General features: G+C 53.1%; 1 protein-coding gene across 1 annotated transcript in view; it reads left to right on the top strand.

Moving 5' to 3' along the window:
* Positions 1–17,274, top strand: part of CNGB1 (cyclic nucleotide gated channel subunit beta 1) — a 29,423-nt gene that overhangs the window by 8,499 nt on the left and 3,650 nt on the right. Inside the window, exons 13-33 of the mRNA XM_063168332.1 lie at positions 832–908; positions 997–1,042; positions 2,001–2,130; positions 2,461–2,546; positions 3,550–3,824; positions 5,145–5,277; positions 7,842–7,937; positions 8,578–8,735; positions 8,892–9,071; positions 9,722–9,930; positions 10,845–10,895; positions 11,007–11,093; positions 11,433–11,497; positions 11,910–12,032; positions 13,028–13,169; positions 13,397–13,556; positions 14,164–14,261; positions 14,350–14,433; positions 15,129–15,247; positions 15,794–15,940; positions 16,466–16,679. Of these exons, the coding sequence (XP_063024402.1) occupies positions 832–908; positions 997–1,042; positions 2,001–2,130; positions 2,461–2,546; positions 3,550–3,824; positions 5,145–5,277; positions 7,842–7,937; positions 8,578–8,735; positions 8,892–9,071; positions 9,722–9,930; positions 10,845–10,895; positions 11,007–11,093; positions 11,433–11,497; positions 11,910–12,032; positions 13,028–13,169; positions 13,397–13,556; positions 14,164–14,261; positions 14,350–14,433; positions 15,129–15,247; positions 15,794–15,940; positions 16,466–16,679 (2,680 nt within the window). The remainder of the gene's footprint in view (positions 1–831; positions 909–996; positions 1,043–2,000; positions 2,131–2,460; positions 2,547–3,549; positions 3,825–5,144; positions 5,278–7,841; positions 7,938–8,577; positions 8,736–8,891; positions 9,072–9,721; positions 9,931–10,844; positions 10,896–11,006; positions 11,094–11,432; positions 11,498–11,909; positions 12,033–13,027; positions 13,170–13,396; positions 13,557–14,163; positions 14,262–14,349; positions 14,434–15,128; positions 15,248–15,793; positions 15,941–16,465; positions 16,680–17,274) is intronic.

Genomic DNA, 17,274 nt, shown 5'->3' with positions numbered 1-17,274 from the left:
AGAGGAAAAAAGAGAAGGAGAAGAAGAAAGAGGAAAAGAGGAAAGAGGAAGATAAGAAAGAGGAGGAGCAGCAGGAGAGTGCAGAGTGAGTGGCTCCTGTTGCCTTTAGGGCTTTGTTGGAAACGAGTGTGATTGCAGCTTTTCTATCAAGTGCATTCTCCAGCTGGAGAGGCTGAAACAGCCATGGCAGAGCAGAGCTCCCAGCGTGGCAGGATGGACAGGGATGGCTGAGCTGGGCAGGGATGGCTGTGCTGGGGATGGGGGGCATGCAGGAAGGATGGCATGAGGGAGGGATGCAGGAGGGATGGCATGTAGGAGGGATGCAGGAGGGATGGCAGGAGAGAGGGATGGCATGCGGGAGGGATGGCATGCGGGAAGGATGGCATGTAGGAGGGATGCAGGAGGGATGGCATGCAGGAAGGATGGCATGCGGGAGGGATGCAGGAGGGATGTCAGGCGGAGGATGGCATGCGGGAGGGATGGCAGGCAGGAGGGATGGATGTGCTGGGTATGGTTGGCATGAGGAGGAGATGGCAGGCAGGAGGGATGGCATGCAGGAAGGATGGCATGAGGGATGGCATGAGGGAGGGATGCAGGAGGGATGGCATGCAGGAGGGATGGCATGTAGGAGGGATGCAGGAGGGATGTCAGGCCGGAGGATGGCATGCGGGAGGGATGGCAGGCAGGAGGGATGGATGTGCTGGGTATGGTTGGCATGAGGAGGAGATGGCAGGCAGGAGGGATGGCAGGCAGGAAGCATGGCATGCAGGAGGGATGCTTTGGCCAACCGGCTGCCCCAGGGCTCGCTGCTGACGCGGCACCTGGTGACAGGAGCGTCTCCCGTGACTCGGGCTCCGTCTCCATCGCGGCCGCCCGTGGCAACCGCAGCCCCTCCTGCGCCTTTGGAGGCGGGAGCAGCCGGCTCCGGAGATGGGCTGTGCTGTTTGAGCCGTGCCCATTAATTCAGGGCAACCGGGATTGTTTTGAGTGTTACAGAGCTGAATGTAAAGACAGGATTATGTGTTGATGCTGCTTCATACAAGTAGGTACAATTTTACATTTTTTCCTGTTGTAGAAAATAGCTGAGCTCTTGTGGAAGGTGGTGACTTTGGTCTGGATGGGATTGGGAGACATCTTTCTGCTCAGATTAGTAGTTTGCTCTGATTTCACATGAGATAAACATTTAGGGATTTATTACCTAGCACTACAATATTATTCTGTGTTAATTCCTCTAAAGTAGCTAGATTTTCAGGAAGAAGCTGAAAACACATGATTACTCACTGTCAAGCCCATATGTTTGTATTTCATAAAAATCTGTTCCTGGAGCTTCACTGTAGAAACTTGAGCTTCACTTGTGGGGTGAATGAGATGCTGCTCCATCCTTCAATGTGTTTGTTTACTGGGAGAAGAGAGAGAGACCAACAGGTTTTCTAGTTTAGGATGGAAAGATTTGTGACCACATTTGAAGGGAGCATAATTTTAAACATGAAGGGGGGAAATTATTAAAAATAACAATACAAATATTTTCATGCATTTAGCTGTCTTAAAATTCTCATTATCCCAAATCCCTGCTTTGCATTTCTTGCCAGGAAACAGCAAATCAAGAGGTAAATGCACAAAATAACATTTGAGGTGCTTTTATTTCAGTTATGAAGTTATATTAAAGCAACAAAATCAGTCTTGAGAGTCTCTTTGTCAGAATGGTGGAGCTGAGGCCTGTTCTTGCTCAGGAAGGAAAATGAGAATTATGTGTCCTGGTGGTGTCTTGCACAGGCAAACGTGGGATTTAAATAGTTCTTGTGGGAAAGCCTTGCCTGGAAATTAGATTTTGGCTTTTTATTTGTCCCATTTTAATTATATGAGAAATGATGCACAGGAGGAGAAACATTCTGCCTGGATCTTTCTGCCTCTGCAGTTTCTGCTCGTGCCCATGCAATGCCCTGATTTATTCATCACCTCTCACCTGGTCTCCCAGGCAGTATTTCTTCTCTCCCTTGCAGGCCCCTGCTGCAGCCTCCTTGTGCCCCTGCTGATGAGGGTGTGGATCAAACCTGCCTTGCCCAGGAGGCCCCCAGGGCTGAGCAGCTGGAGGAAGCTGAGATAAGCAATCTGCAAGGTGCCCCTGTGCAGGTACAGCACCGCTCCCTGCTCGGCTCCCTGCACTCAGCTCTGCTCTGCCCCGGGGCTCAGAGCTTCTCTGGGGGCAGGCAGTGCCCTGGCAGGGGCAGGCTGGGCTGGGCACAGGCCACGCTGCCCACCTGGGTGTCCCCATCCCTGAAGCTGGGCAGCAGAGGTGGCTGTGGGTGGAGAGAGGGCTCCTCTCACCCTCAGGAGTGGGCGCTGAACAGGCTGAGAGTCTGAGAGGAAGGACATGGGGCAGTCAGTCAAGCTGCCAAGGCTGCTCTTTCACTGACAGAAAGGGCTTTTTCTCCTTAAAATGGCTTTGTTTTCATTTTGAAGGTGGAAGAGGAGCCAGCTGAAGCTGCTGAAACTGATGCTGAAGGTACAAGGGGTAGCAGGAGGGTGCCAGACTGGGGTGGAGTGAGGCAGGGATGGGGGGAGAATCCAGCTTCTCCTCTCCTGCTGGCAGGGAGCAGGGAGCTGCCTTCTCTGCAGCCTGCAGGGGCAGTCAGGGCTGTTCACAGGGTAAAACATCCCCACTGTGCTGTGGGCACAGCACAATGGCAATATTGGCATTGTCTGCAGCTAGCTCTGCATGTACAATACTTAGTCCTGTTGATTCAGCAATCCCTGATGTGAAATAAGAGTTTCTCCTTCAGCTGGAGGATGTAAAGGGATAAAAAAGTATTTTCTCTACCACTTTTCTCCCTTTGGGAAATTACCAGTGGCATAAAACAGATTTTAATATAATGTTTTAGGAAGCAATGGTTGGTAATGAATATTAGGTGGTGAGTTCCCATTGCAGCCTGACTGAGCAGAGGCACATCCTGGCAGAACTCCACTGGCATCAGGAAGTTGCTCAGGGAATGGCTTGCCCTCACCCCTGAGATTCTCTGCATGCAGCCCTTGCAGAGGGACAATGATGCTGGAAAATGCTGATTTGTCAGGAACTGCAGTGATAGGACAAGGAGTGATGGGTACAAATTGAAAGAGGGGGAATTTAGGTTAGATTATTAGGAAGAAATTCTGCCCAGTGAGGGTGGTGAGATACTGGAGTATGTTGCCTAGGGAAGTTGTGGATGCTCCAACCCTGGCAGCACTCAAGGCCAGGCTGGGTAAAGGGTAGCAGGAGATGTCCCTGCTCATGGGACACAACCTTTAAAGTCCCTTCCACCCCTTAACCTTCCATGACTCCATGAAAAACATGAGCTGGGATGCCCAGCACTGCCACCAGCCCTGTGAGCAGCAGCAGCAGCTCCAAACTCGGGTGAGGCCCACATCCCTGCAGTGCCACATCCCTCCCTTCTCACACAGCCAGCCCCAAATCCCTCCCTTCTCACACAGCCAGCCCCACATCCCTGCAGCGCCACATCCCTCCCTTCTCACACAGCCAGCCCTCCCTTCTCACAGCCCTCTGTTCTGTTGCAGCTGCAGATGCCTTGTCCCTTGCTTGAAGCTCCCAGCAGCTGCTAGCAGCATGGCCAGGCGGGCCCAGGACATCGAGCTCTTCCAGCTGGTGCATGACAAGCCCTGGGCTGGCAGGGCCCCCTCTCCTGCTGGCCACGGGGCTCTAGAGCAGCTGCCCAATGTCCCCAATGTCCCCAGCTGCCGAGCCCCTGCTGCCACCCCTGTCCTTGTCGCCAGCAAGCCAAAGGCTGGACTTGTCAACCCCAATTTTTGCACTGAGGAGCAACCCCCACTAGGTATTAGAGATGTTGGCTTTGATGCCTTGTGTGGCTAGAGGGGTGCAGGGGGGTTCCTGGAGTAGTTGCTTTTTTTGTTGCTTTCTGGGGGGGGGGGGGGGGAATAATTTAAAAAAAATAAAAGCATGCTTCATGTTGCAGCACAGAGGCTGGGGAACAAAACTCACGTGTTTGTCTGCTTCTGCCTCATCACCATGTGCCTTTTTAGCCAAGCCTTGAGTGTGTCTGCAAATGCTGTGTGTTTAGAGCGGCTCAGAAAGGCTCTCCTGAAGGAGCTGCAGGCAGAGGGTGCAATTTCACCACACACAGTTTTCTCTCCAGCATTTGTGCAGCCTGCTCATGCTAAGGAGAGGAAGGTGCAGGTTTGCTGCTCATGGCTTTCTGCCTTTTCTGCAGCTTTGCTTTGCTTTGTTTTTCACCAGCAAGCCGAATTCTGCTGCTTTTCCTTACATGCAACAGGATTTTAACTTTGCCACCCAAACAGGCATTTTCTCGGGCTTTTAGTCCAGCCACTCTGATCCCCTAGCTTCACACCATGAAGCAGGAGGAGGTGCATGGGGTCTCTCAGATGTGTGAAAAGAAGAAATCCTGCAGGAATTAAATTTATTTTGTTAAATAGCTAAGAAAGACATTACACTTCACAGCCAAGTGACTGTGGGGTCTGGCCAAGGTAGCCCCCAGTTCTCCTTTGGACAACTGGCATCTTTCTTTACCCACCATAAACATCCAACCTTCCTGCTTCTGACCTTGCCTGTGGCAGGGAGCAGTTATTACCTCTGCAGAAGAAAGAAGCCATAAATGCTTATTGTAATAGTGCCTTATTCTGCATGAAAAGCCAACGCTGTGTGGTTCAGGGCTGCCACAATCCATGTGTTTACATTCAGAAGAACCAGGAGAATCTCTACACCCTGGGAGGCAGGTTTGCCACTGGAAATCCTGGGTTCCTGCATGGCACCTGCAGCTGGGAATCCTCATTTCCATGGTTTTCCAAACCACAGGAGCCCAACACTCAGATGGAGTAGCTGCAATCACTGCAAGCTGGGCAAGCAGAAGGGCAGCAGATGGCAGCTCTTAGACTGTTAAAACTGGGCAAAAAAAAAAAAAAAAAAAAAAAAGGAAAAAAAAAAAAAAGAAAAGATAAAGGAGTGCTCCAAAATACTTAGGAGAAAGGAGAGCCAGGCAAGAAGGGAAGGGAGGAGGAGAGTCCTTCCCACACTCTGCAGGGCCTGGGGGCAGCTCTGGGCTCTGGGGAGCCGTCCTGGCTGCAGGGGGGCCCTGTGCCCCCCTCACCTGCCATTGTTGTCCTTCCCCACGGAGCAGGTCACCCCCCCACCGTGGAGATCAAGGATGTGGACAGCCCAGAGCGTGCTGTGGAGATCCACGGCACCTATGGAGAGCTGCCTGCGGCCGGCGCCCCCAACCTGCTGGCCGTGCCCGGCGCTGCATCCCCCAGGTACAGAAAACCCCGGGTACAGCATCCCCCAGGCACAGCATCCCCAGGTACAGCAAACCCCAGGTACAGCAAACCCCGGGTACAGCATCCCCCAGGTACAGCAAACCCCAGGCACAGCAAACCCCGGGTACAGCAAACCCCGGGTACAGCAAACCCCAGGCACAGCAAACCCCAGGTACAGCAAACCCCAGGTACAGAAAACCCCGGGTACAGCTCTGCAGGGCACAGCAAACCCCAGGTACAGCAAACCCCGGGTACAGCATCCCCCAGGCACAGCAAACCCCGGGTACAGCAAACCCCGGGTACAGCAAACCCCAGGTACGGCTCTGCAGGGCACAGCAAACCCCAGGCACAGCATCCCCCAGGCACAGCAAACCCCAGGCACAGCAAACCCCAGGCACAGCTCTTCAGGGCACAGCATCCCCAGGCACAGCATCCCCCAGGCACAGCATCCCCCAGGCAAAGCCCTGCCAAGGCACAGCATCCCCCAGGTATGCCTCTGCCCGGGTACAGCATCCCCCAGGTACAGCAAACCCCAGGCACAGCTCTGCCCAGTGGTCCCAGCTCCCCCTGAGGCTGCCAGCACAGGAACATTTATTACCCACGTTTATCCACGTGGAGATGCTCATTCCCAGCAGATTTGGACATTGCTGTGTGTGCAGTGGGTGTCACCCCAGTGCACAGCAGAGGAGATCACCAAAGCTTTGCCTCTTGTTTGCATTTTAAAATTAAATTTTGTTTAATGCTTTTATGGTCAGGGACAGCCCTGTGTGTGTGTGCTCCTGGAGATGGGCTGGATCCCCAAGCCATGGGCATTCCCATTTGTCTCTGTTCCCAAGTTCAGAGCACAGAGGGTTTATGTGCTGGATTTGAGCCTGCATCTTAAAAATAATCCATTTTCTTCTTGTATTTTTGCTACAAGGTTTGCAAGCACATCTCCCCTGGGTTTGAGCTCTCAGAGGCGTGGTGGAAGCCCCATCCTGCAAAGTGTTCAAGGCCAGGTTGGATGGGGCTTGGAGCTACCTGGCCTAGCTGGAAGGTGTCCCTTCCTGAACTAAATGGTCCTTTAAGGTCCCTTCCAAGCCAGATCATTCAGTGATTCTATGCTTGGAGAGAGGGAGGATTAAAACTGAGCTTATAAATTTAGGCTGGAGGAAGTTGATGGATTTTTTTTTCTGTGGTGGCACTAGGTTTGTTTGAGGCTCACCCTTGCAGAGGATTCAAAATGAAAGCTAAAGTGGGATTATTTTCTGTGCTGTAAACCAGGTGCTGTAGTCATTCTCACTTAATAGTTTGGTTCTTTTAGTTTTTGCTCCTGAAGGAGCAAAAAAAAAATGGAAAAAATGTCCACAATCCAGTCTGTTGAACAGCTAAAAAATGGCAAAAATGTCAACAATCCTGTTGAACAGCTAAAAAAAAATGGCAAAAATGTCAACGATCTGGTCTGTTGAACAGCTATTGATACTGGGACAGCAGAGCCCAAGGCTTCGTGTAAAATACCTGTAGTGAAAACACAGACAGCATTAAACACATTTACAGTTACACATGTGAGCACATAAACCCTTCTGCTGGGTCCCAGGGAGTGCCTCAAAACAACACTGGGTATTTTTGAAAGCAAGGAACTCCCGTTCTCCTACATAAATAAAAAAAAATTAAATATTGTGAGGCAGAAGGGAAATGCTCATGTCCTGCTGGTGTTTCCAGAGGGAGAAGACATAACTCTGCATTGAGCAGTTATCTCTAAATCCCTTCTACTGCCACAGCTGGAGTTATTTCCTACATGGCTCTGGCAGGGCCCATTTCTTGGGAAATGAAGGTTCATCATTCTTGTTCACCTGCTCCACCTCCCAGCAGAACACACCTGGGAGCCAGTGAGCTAAAGATGGTGGGTTCACAGCATTTGAATCCCATTTGACTTCCATTCCTTTGGGAGATTGGTGCTGGCAGGATGCTCCCTCAGCATCCTCCTCCTCCTGCTCCACACAGCACTGAGACATTCTGTGCCCTGGCCAGTGGGATCTGCACTTGTGGTGGCAGGAGACAATTTCCTCATCACAGCTGGAGCTCTGGGCTTGCAAAAACCAGTCTAGATTTTTGCTGGGACTGCTACCTTCATATTCAGCTTCCCTTCTGACACCTTTTGTGCCCACATGTAAGGAAGTCACCTGAGAAACCCATCTGTGCCAAAGGGAGCCCCAGCTGAGTTAGGACACAAGCTCTGGGTGCTCTGGTGCACTCTCCTCGCCCCTTGAAGTGCAGTGCTGTGGAGCTGTGGCACTGGGGGCCAGCACAGGATGATGCCTGCCCTCTGTGCATCTTGCCAGGTACCCAAACTGAGTTGCAAAATGGGCCAGGTGGCTGCAAGGGCTGGTTGGTACTCAGGGAGGAGCAGGGCTCCAGCAGGAAAGGAGCAGGAGGCTCACTCCCAACTACTCCAGGCAATGTCACAAAAATTAGGGGAAACTGACCCTAGCAGGAGAAGGGGGAATGGAAAACCGGTCACACTTGGGAGGAGGAAGGAGAGGAGCCAAGCCAAGCTTTGGTGTCTGTGTTTGTGTCTGCAGGAGAAGGCGACTGCTCCCAGAGGATGCTCTGGACAGGGGGCTGGTGAGTCAATCCCCCAGCCAAGGGCTGGGCTGGGACCAGGAGCAGAGGGAAAGGTGAGAAATGAGCCCAGGGACTCCAGATCAGCCTGGGGTTCACATCCTGGGGTTCACGTCCTGGGGCTTGGGTGGAAATGGCAAACACCCCAAATATCCTTTGGGATACCAAAGGGAGAGGGAGCCATGCTAGTTTGTGTTCTTCTCGGTACACAACACCCAAATAAACACAGGTAAATCCTAATTCAGATGCTGTAGGTTAAAGAATGGGAATAATGGGGCTGGGAGCAACCTGGTCTAGTGGAAGGCGTCCCTGCCCATGGCAGAAAGGTTGGAATGAGATGAGCCTTAAGGTCCCTTCTAACCCAAACCATTCCAGGTTTCTGTGACCCTGTGAACCTGCCCTGGCCTTTCCTTTCCCTTCTAACCCAAACCATTCCAGGTTTCTGTGACCCTGTGAACCTGCCCTGGCCTTTTCTTTCCCTTCTAACCCAAGCCATTCCAGGTTTCTGTGACCCCAATAACATGCCCTGGCCTTTCCTTTCCCTTCTAACCCAAGCCATTCCAGGTTTCTGTGACCCCATGAACCTGCCCTGGCCTTTTCTTTCCCTTCTAACCCAAACCATTCCAGGTTTCTGTGACCCCAATAACCTGCCCTGGCCTTTCCTACCTCCATGCAATGCCCTCTGGTGTCCCCCAGCCTGCCCGAGCGCATCGGCTCGGCCTCGAGCCTGAGCAGTGCCACCATCAACACCCGGCTGCAGGAGCTGGTGAGGCTCTTCAAAGAGAGGACTGAGAAGGTGAAGGAGAAGCTCATTGACTCTGATGTCACCTCAGATGATGAGAGCCCCGTGGCATGTGAGTCCAGGTGGGGCTGGGAGTGTTTCCCTGGTGGGTCCCTGTACACGCTGTGGTTTCTGGCTCCTGTTTTATTAACAGTTTAAAGACCTTAAGAAAAACTGCAGTAAGAAGATTTTTTTCTGCCCTTTGAAATAACTGTGTGGCCTCTCCCAGCTCCCAGCAAGCCAGCACCTGCAGCAGCAGCAGCGCCTGCCCCAGGAGGGGAGCTGGAGGGGGACAAACCTCTGGGGGATGATCACTACTGTGAGATGCTGTGCTGCACCTTCAAGCGCCGGCCCTGGCTGCAGCACCTCAAGAGTTACCAGTTCCCCAGCAGCATTGACCCCCTGACCAGTGAGTGATGGGGCACAGCCTGGGCTGGGGGTACCTGCTGGGACTGGGGGAGAGAGGGTGATGAAGGGGAGAGGAAAACTAAGCAAGAAGCAACTTAGTTTTTTCACTAAAGCTCAGACTTTTAAATTCCTCTGCAAGGCACAGGCTTTCCTAAATACTTCCAGCTGTGGGTGTCAGGAGCAGGACTGGGCATTCTGCTTTCCCCGTGGTGTGGGTACGCCCCCAGAAAATTAAAATCACAAAAGAAGATTCCACTGCCTTGTGGCCACCCCCCAGAAGCCCAGCTCTTTCCTTAGTCTTTCACACTCCCCAGTCCTTTGGAAGCCTCTGGGATCAGGCAGCCAGCCACCAGCTCAGCATGGCTGGAGGGGAAATACAAAAACAGGGAAGCTGGAGTTGTGGGAGCAGAGTAAAAGCAAATATAACTGAATACAGCAAAGTTAGAAGAAGCTTTCTGCTAAAACATGGTGTGTTCTGTGACCAGGGGTGTTCACTCTGTGCTGGAGATGAAACACTGTCACCAAGAGACTTCCTGCAGGTTTTCCTTTGTGCTGAGGGCAGGCCAGGGGATGGAAACCCCTCTATGCAGAGGATTCCCCTAGAGCAGGGACGTGTTTCCAGCTGATGGTGGTGCTGTTCCCTGTGTGCAGATCTGATGTACGTGCTGTGGCTGTTCTTTGTGGTCATGGCCTGGAACTGGAACTGCTGGCTGATCCCCGTCCGCTGGGCCTTCCCCTACCAGACCCCAGCCAACATCCACTACTGGCTGCTGGTGGATTACCTGTGTGACCTCATTTACCTGCTGGACATCCTCATCTTCCAGACCCGGCTGCAGTTCGTGCAGGGGGGAGACATCATTGTGAGTGGCAGGGCACTGCACCCAGCATGGGCACCAGCTGGGCACTCCCACCCCATCACCCTGAGGGTGCTGCTGGACCCTGAACTGAGCCCTCTCTCCATTGCCATGGCCATCAGGTGCTGCTGGACCCTGAACTGAGCCCTCTCATCATGGCCATGGCCATCAGGTGCTGCTGGACCCTGAACTGTGCCCTCTCTCCACTGCCATGGCCATCAGGGCTCTGTCCACTCCCAGACACCACGAGCATCTCTCCTGACACTGACTGGACAAGCCAGCAGTCTTTTTGTCTGCCAAACACACCATTTTCCCCCATCAAATCAGTCCCATCCTCTCCAGTACTGTGTGGCCTCCCTGTTTCTGGGCAGGGATGCCTGCAGGGTGCTGCTCCAGGGGCTGGCTCTGCCCCTGGTGAGGGGCTCATTGACTGACCCTTGTCGTGCCAACCTTGGGCACGGATGTAACAAACTCTGGGGTTAATTTTCGGGAGCACACCAGGCAGGATGTGTTAGCAATTACAATCTGAACACACAGATCACTCCCTTGAGATAAGGCAAGCCCTTGATTTCATTTCCATATTCAATTAAACAAACTGAAAAGTCACACCTTGAGGATGCAGCCTTCCCATGCCCATGCAGATGCTCAGACAGGCAGTTTCCCTGCTGATTTTGTGATGCTGGCACTGTGATGTGCTTTTCCTGGGATGCAAAATCAGCACAGGATGTCCCAAGGTAGGATGGGAAGATGGCAAACAGCCAGGAATTCTCTGCTTGCTCTTCCCCCTTTCCAGGCACAAAGGGAGCATCTTCCCTGTTGTGGTGCAGAGAAGGAAAGCCAGGCACGACCACGCTGGCCTAGCTTTCCTTTCTCTAAGCAATAATCAGTATTCCTCTCTCTCTCCCTCCTGTTCCCCTCAGACTGACAAAAAGGCCATGAAAGAGAACTACCTGCAGTCACAGCGCTTCAAGGTTTGTCAGCACTGTCCTTATTCACCTGAACCTTTCACCTGCCCTGTGGGTTCAGCCCCACCCCAGGGCCCCTGCAGCTCCCCACAGAGGTGTCTCCTGTGTGCATTTCAGATGGATGTGCTGTGCCTGCTGCCCCTGGATTTCTTCTACTTCAAAGTGGGTGTGAATCCCCTGCTGCGCTTCCCCCGCTGCCTGAAGGTGAGCCAGGGCTCACAGGCCAGAGCAGCAGCTGCACAGGGCACAGAGGGCTCCTCTGCTGCCTGGGTGAGCTGTGCCTGTTCACACCCATCCATGGTGACAGGAGGATCACAAAATGGAGAGGAGCTTTGTCCCAAAGGCTTTGCAGGTCACACACTTCATTTCAATCCTAAACCACTCACGTTTGACTAGGAGGGCACTGAAGGATGGAGACAAATCTGCCTGTGGCAGTCCACGCTGCAGAGGGGCTGCAGGAGGGAAATGAGGGGCAGGGGGGTTTTATGGGGAGGGGATGCTCCCAGGGGAACCTGGAACATGCAGCTCTCCTTCTCCTCCCAGTACATGGCCTTCTTCGAGTTCAACAACCGCCTGGAGGCCATCCTGACCAAGGCTTACATCTACAGGTGAGGGCCATGGGGGCAAGGAGGGAGCATGGAATTGCTCTTTGCCCCTGGGGAGGAAGGTTCCCTTCATTCTGCACTTGTTCTGGGCCCCTGACTTCTTTCCCTGCAGTGCCTGGGCTGGCTGAATGGACTTTGGCTGATGTGGTGGGACATGAGGCTCCCAAAGCCTGCATGGGCAGGATCAGCTCTCCCCAGCCCACAGGGACAGGGGGGCTGGCAGTGAAGGGGAGCCATCAGCAGATAAACTGCTTTTCCTGGCACTTCTGGGGCTGCAGGAGGCAGCAGCAGGGCTGGGGTGCTCTGTCACCTGTGTGGTCACCACTTTAGGCTCCCACTGATCCCAGGGGGAGTCTGGCACGTTTCCCTGTCAGATCTCATCTCCCTTCCTGCTCTCTCCTGGGTTTCTCTGCAGGGTGATTCGCACCACTGCCTACCTGCTGTACAGCCTGCATGTGAACTCCTGCCTCTACTACTGGGCATCAGCCTATGAAGGACTGGGCTCCACCACCTGGGTCTATGATGGGGAAGGAAACAGGTACAGCCCGGGGCTGGGGGTCTCACACAGCACAGCCTGATGGAGCTGGAGCAGTAAGGGAGGTGTTGGGATGCAGCTGGGTTCATGAAAACCCCTGAAGGAAAGGGCTGGGAGTGCCAGGGGAAGATGTGGAGCCAGGGAGAATGGCAAGGACAGCAGGGATGGGATGTGCAGTAATACACAGTGCTGCAAGGTGAGGCTGCAGCTGGGCAGAGGGGGAGAGCAGCTGCAGGTTGAAGGGGCTGAAGTGGGATCCTGGTGCTGGGAAGCAAAGGAATGCTCCCTGGCCGACCAGGAGACATTCAAAGCATGAATCCTGCTCCTGTCTGCGTTGACTGCTGCCAGGCTGGGATGGAGGAGTGCCCCTGTGTGTCCCTGTGCCCTGTGCCAGGCCCCTCAGGCCAGCCAGGTGTGAGATGGGGACAGTGGCCAGCCCTTCCCTCACCATGGCAGTACCTGTGTTAAATGTCCCCTGTGCAGTCAGTGATTGATGCCACAGGCAGAGTCCTTGGCTCACAAGCTGAATGCCCACACCTGTGTTCATGGTGCTGCTAGAGAGTTATTTTATTTGATATACAAATCTGTGTCCATCTTCAGGTGGAAACAAAACACCCAAGGGAATGCCCAAGACCAGGGAACACATGGCTTCTCTTAAATGCTATTCCAACAATTTGTTCACAAACCTGTTTTCCCCCCTGATAATTTCTAAAAGTGTAAATGTGGCTGAAAACATGTTGCTGCTTTATGGCAGAGGAGCAGAAACCAGGAGTAACCAGAGCTGAGCCTCCCAGGTGGAGGCTCCTGGAGGGACCATTGGTTCTCCTGCTCCTGTAGCATCTCCAGAAGCACCTGCAGGGGAGTCTGAAGCCCTGCAGTTTTTCCTTTTGTCATCCATCATTATTCTCAGCAGGCTCTGGCCTGTAAATCTGTGCTGAGGGGTGAAACAGAAATGCCTTCAGAGCTGCCTCTTCTCCTCCTCTTCTCCTCTCCTCCAGCTACATCCGCTGTTACTACTGGGCAGTGAAAACTCTGATCACCATCGGGGGCCTGCCAGACCCCAAGACCCTCTTTGAGATCGTCTTCCAGCTGCTGAACTACTTCACAGGGGTCTTTGCTTTCTCTGTCATGATAGGGCAGGTGAGTTGGAGTCAGAGGGAATTTACAGCCTCAGCTGGGGGTGGGTTTGGTGGGTTTGATCCACAGGTTTGCTTCTCTGGGTTTGTTTACCCCATGGGAAGGCCTGCTCAGCATTGGTGCAAGACAAAAAGGATCTGGCAGATGTTGTTAGGGCTTGGCTTACATCCTTAACCTGCTGATGGACAAGTGACAGCAACCTAAAGTTCTCCTCCACCTCTTCCTTTCAGATGAGAGACGTGGTTGGTGCTGCTACTGCAGGACAAACGTACTACCGGAGCTGCATGGACAGCACCATTAAATACATGAACTTCTACAGGATCCCCAGGGCAGTGCAGAACAGGGTGAAGACGTGGTATGAGTACACATGGCACTCCCAAGGCATGCTAGGTGAGATCCAGCCACTCCAAGGGTGAACACCTGAATCTCATTTTTTTATCTGAATTGTTACTGTCAAACAGTACTACAGTTTGGGGGTGGAGGTTGGCTTATTGTAATTTTCAGTCTAGGGGCTTGTTTGCCCACCTATGGAGTTGAGTTTACAGACTGCCACTGGGTCACAGCAGCACTTTGGTGATTTGGGATCACTCACAGCACACTGAGCCCAGTGTCCCAGGTGCCCTGGAGAGAGGACAGTGACTGTCCATCGTGGCCAGAGTGTGTCCAGCAGCAAAGCCACCAGCTCACCCTACAGTGAGTCATCAGGCAGGAGCAGAACCTCTGTGCCCACCCTCCTGGACAGGAGAAATGCTGATTTGGGTCGGTGGTCTGTTTCTGGGAGCCATCAGGGTAGGGAAAATGCAAAGGGTGATTTTCCATCCCACCTCAGATTTAGACCTGCAGATTGCTGGGTGGGCAGAGGCTGGGGGAGACCCTTCTGTGTGAGCTAGCTCCTGCCCTCTGCCACCACAACCTGGGCTGCTTCCCCACTGCCACATGAAGGACACAGTCCCAAATGAAGTGCTGGAATCAGCCACTTTTCTGCTGTGTCTCACAGATGAGTCAGAGCTGCTGGTGCAGCTGCCGGACAAGATGAGGCTGGACATCGCCATCGACGTGAACTACAACATCGTGAGCAAAGTGGCCCTTTTCCAGGTACCCTCTGCAGCCCAGCCCTGCCTGGCACGGCCTGCCATGCCAGCACACACTGAGGCTGGCATGTTTTGGCTCTGTTTGGGCTCAGGGCTGTGACAGACAGATGATCTTTGACATGCTGAAGCGGCTCAGATCAGTGGTGTACCTGCCCAATGACTTCGTGTGCAAGAAGGTAAGGGGACCCTTGGGAGTCACAGCCAGGCTGTGCAGGGCACAGGGAGAGCCAGGCCTGGCCCTTCGCCCTGCTGGGCCACCTCCAGGGAGGGAATTTGGAGCAAAAACACCCCTGGCCTTGTACAAAGCAGCTCTGAACAACAGGGGAAAGCTTGTTGGGTGTGGGGGTGCTCACAGGGGTCCCAGGAAGAGGGAAGAGATGAGGATCTGACTCCATGTTTCAGAAGGCTTGATTTATTATTTTATTATATATATTATATTAAAACTATAATAAAAGAATAGAGGAAAGGATTTCATCAGAAGGCTAGCAAGCAAGAAGAATGATAACAAAATCTTGTGTCTGACCGAGAGTCTGAGACAGCTGGGATGTGATTGGCCATTAATTAGAAACAACCAACATGGACTAATCACAGATGCACCTGTTGCAGTCCGCAGCAGCAGATAATAATTGTTTACAGTTTGTTCCTGAGGCCTCAGCTTCTCAGGAGAAAAAATCCTAAGGAAAGGATTTTTCATAAAACATCATGGCTACACAGTTGTGGTCTTGGGGATGCTGAGATGAGAATGCTCAGGAGTGAGCACCATCAAGACATTTTGGGAGCTTGGAGAGGGCAGTGTGGCCGTGGGGATTCCCAGCAGGATGCTCCTTGGGCATCCATGAGGTGTCCCTGGCCAGCTCCCCCTTCCCTGCAGGGGGAGATAGGCCGGGAGATGTACATCATCCAGGCGGGACAGGTGCAGGTGCTGGGGGGACCCGACGGCAAATCCGTGCTGGTGACTCTGAAAGCTGGATCTGTCTTTGGGGAAATCAGGTGAGAGAAGCACTGTCAGGGAGCTGGGGAAATACAGCCGGTGGGTGGGAAGTGGAGGGATCAGCAGCATCCCAATTAATCTTTGTGGCTGAGAGCCGTGAATGCTGGGCAGAGGCTGAGACACAAATCACAGCTTTCCTGCTGTTTCTGTCATCGTGTTGCCTTCTGCCTGGGGAGCTGGGGATGGTAAACAGGGGAATATGGATGGAGGAATGGGAAAATTGATCAGAAAAGGTGTTTCCCTTCCACGGGAATGAAAAGCCCTGCACCAGTTGTTAACACAGCAACACTGCTGCCTCCCCACAGCCCAGCAGACACCAGACTGGTGTAAAACACAATATTTAACCCTTCAAACCCACAAATAATATTTTATACAGTACTCCATGCAAGGTTTCCCTTTATCATTCTTTAAAAACGGCACGATAAACCCCATCAGGGTGAAAATTAAACTGAGTCCCCTGAAAGAGAGAGGTGCAGAGGTGTAAAGGAGGTTTGCACTTCTGAACCTGCCAACACAGTGTTGATGTCTCGCATTGTCTCTCCCAGCCTGCTGGCAGCAGGAGGGGGAAATCGCCGCACAGCAAACGTCGTGGCCCACGGCTTCGCCAACCTTTTCATTCTGGAGAAGAAAGACTTGAACGAGATTTTGGTGCATTACCCGGAGTCCCAGAAGCTGCTGCGCAAGAAAGCCAAGTGCGTGCTTGGGCTGCTCCTTTCCAACCCGCGGGGGTTTCAAACCAGCAGAGCCGGGGCTCCGCAGTCTCGGGGGGATTTTCCCTGTGTGTGGAGCCCTGGGGATGCTCCGGAGCGGAGCTGGGCTGCGGCCGCCGTCCCTCGGCAGAGGGCACCCGGGCCCCGGCGCTGAGCGGAGCCTCCGCCGGCCGAAACCCGCCGGGCACGGGCTGGAGCTGGGCACGGAGCGCGGCCAAAGCGCCTTCGCTTAAAAATCCATGTAAAGATTCGGTTCGGTTTTTAGCATCGCTTGTATTTGTTGTCCACAGCGGGTGGAGCTGGGCAAGGAGCGCGGCCAAAGCGCCTTCGCTTAAAAATCCATGTAAAGATTTGGTTTGGTTTTTAGCATCGCTCAGATTGGTTGTTCTGTCCTGGCTAAGACACACAAAGCTCCTTGTGCTGTTAACGCTTGGTTTCTCTGCATTATAAAATCCAGCTAACACAATGTTCCCGGACTGACACCGCCTCTCCCTTCCCGCGCTGCAGGAAAATGCTGAGGAGCAACAACAAACCCAAAGATGAGAAGGGAGGCCCCGGAGATGCGCTGGTCATCCCCCCGAAAGCTGAGACCCCAAAGCTGTTCCGGGCTGCCCTGGCGGCCACGGGGAGGATGGGGGGCAAGGGGCCCCTGGGGCGGCTCCGCTGGAGGCTGAAGGAGCTGCAGGAGCTGCAGGCGATGCAGGCGATGCAGGAGGCGCAGGTCAGCACGGGGAGTGCAGAGATCCGGCTTTGCTTCCTTAGATACCGGGTGTGCTCTCCCCACCCGCTCTGGAGTGGTTAAGGTGCCTTAAAGAACCCAGCTCAGGATGTTGGGGTCTGTCAAAGCGTGGGCAGGCAGGAAGGGGTGACCCAGCATCTTGCACAGGCCTTTGGTGGAGTGCCAGTGTTTTGCTACACAAAAGGGAAATACATTAAATATTTGCCTGCCTGTGCTAAGCCTGAGCCCAATTTCTAGCTAGGCTGTAGCCACAGATGAATGAATGTATCTTCTATCCTGCAGAGACAGGATAATTAATCATAATTATGATTAATAATTTATCAATGTATGAATCAATTAATCAATGCACCAACCGCCCAGCTGATGCCCCAAATCTTTCCCCAGGTGGCCAGGACAGAGGTGCCCACAGCCTGCAATGCCATCCTGCCACCTCTGCAGGAGCCCCTTGCTTTTTGCCATGAGCAGCTGAAAAGGAAAATGGCCCTGTGCTTTTCTCCCCTCCTTTTTTATTTCCAGCTGTCTCAGCTAAACTTGTAAGGGAAGTTTTGTCTCCGTGCAGCCCCTGCTGTTGTTGTTC

Source organism: Melospiza melodia, chromosome 13 (genome assembly GCF_035770615.1).
Source record: "Melospiza melodia melodia isolate bMelMel2 chromosome 13, bMelMel2.pri, whole genome shotgun sequence".
NCBI lineage: Eukaryota > Metazoa > Chordata > Aves > Passeriformes > Passerellidae > Melospiza > Melospiza melodia.
Note: the sequence above shows the minus strand (reverse complement) of the source record. Positions and strands in the feature narration are given on the sequence as shown.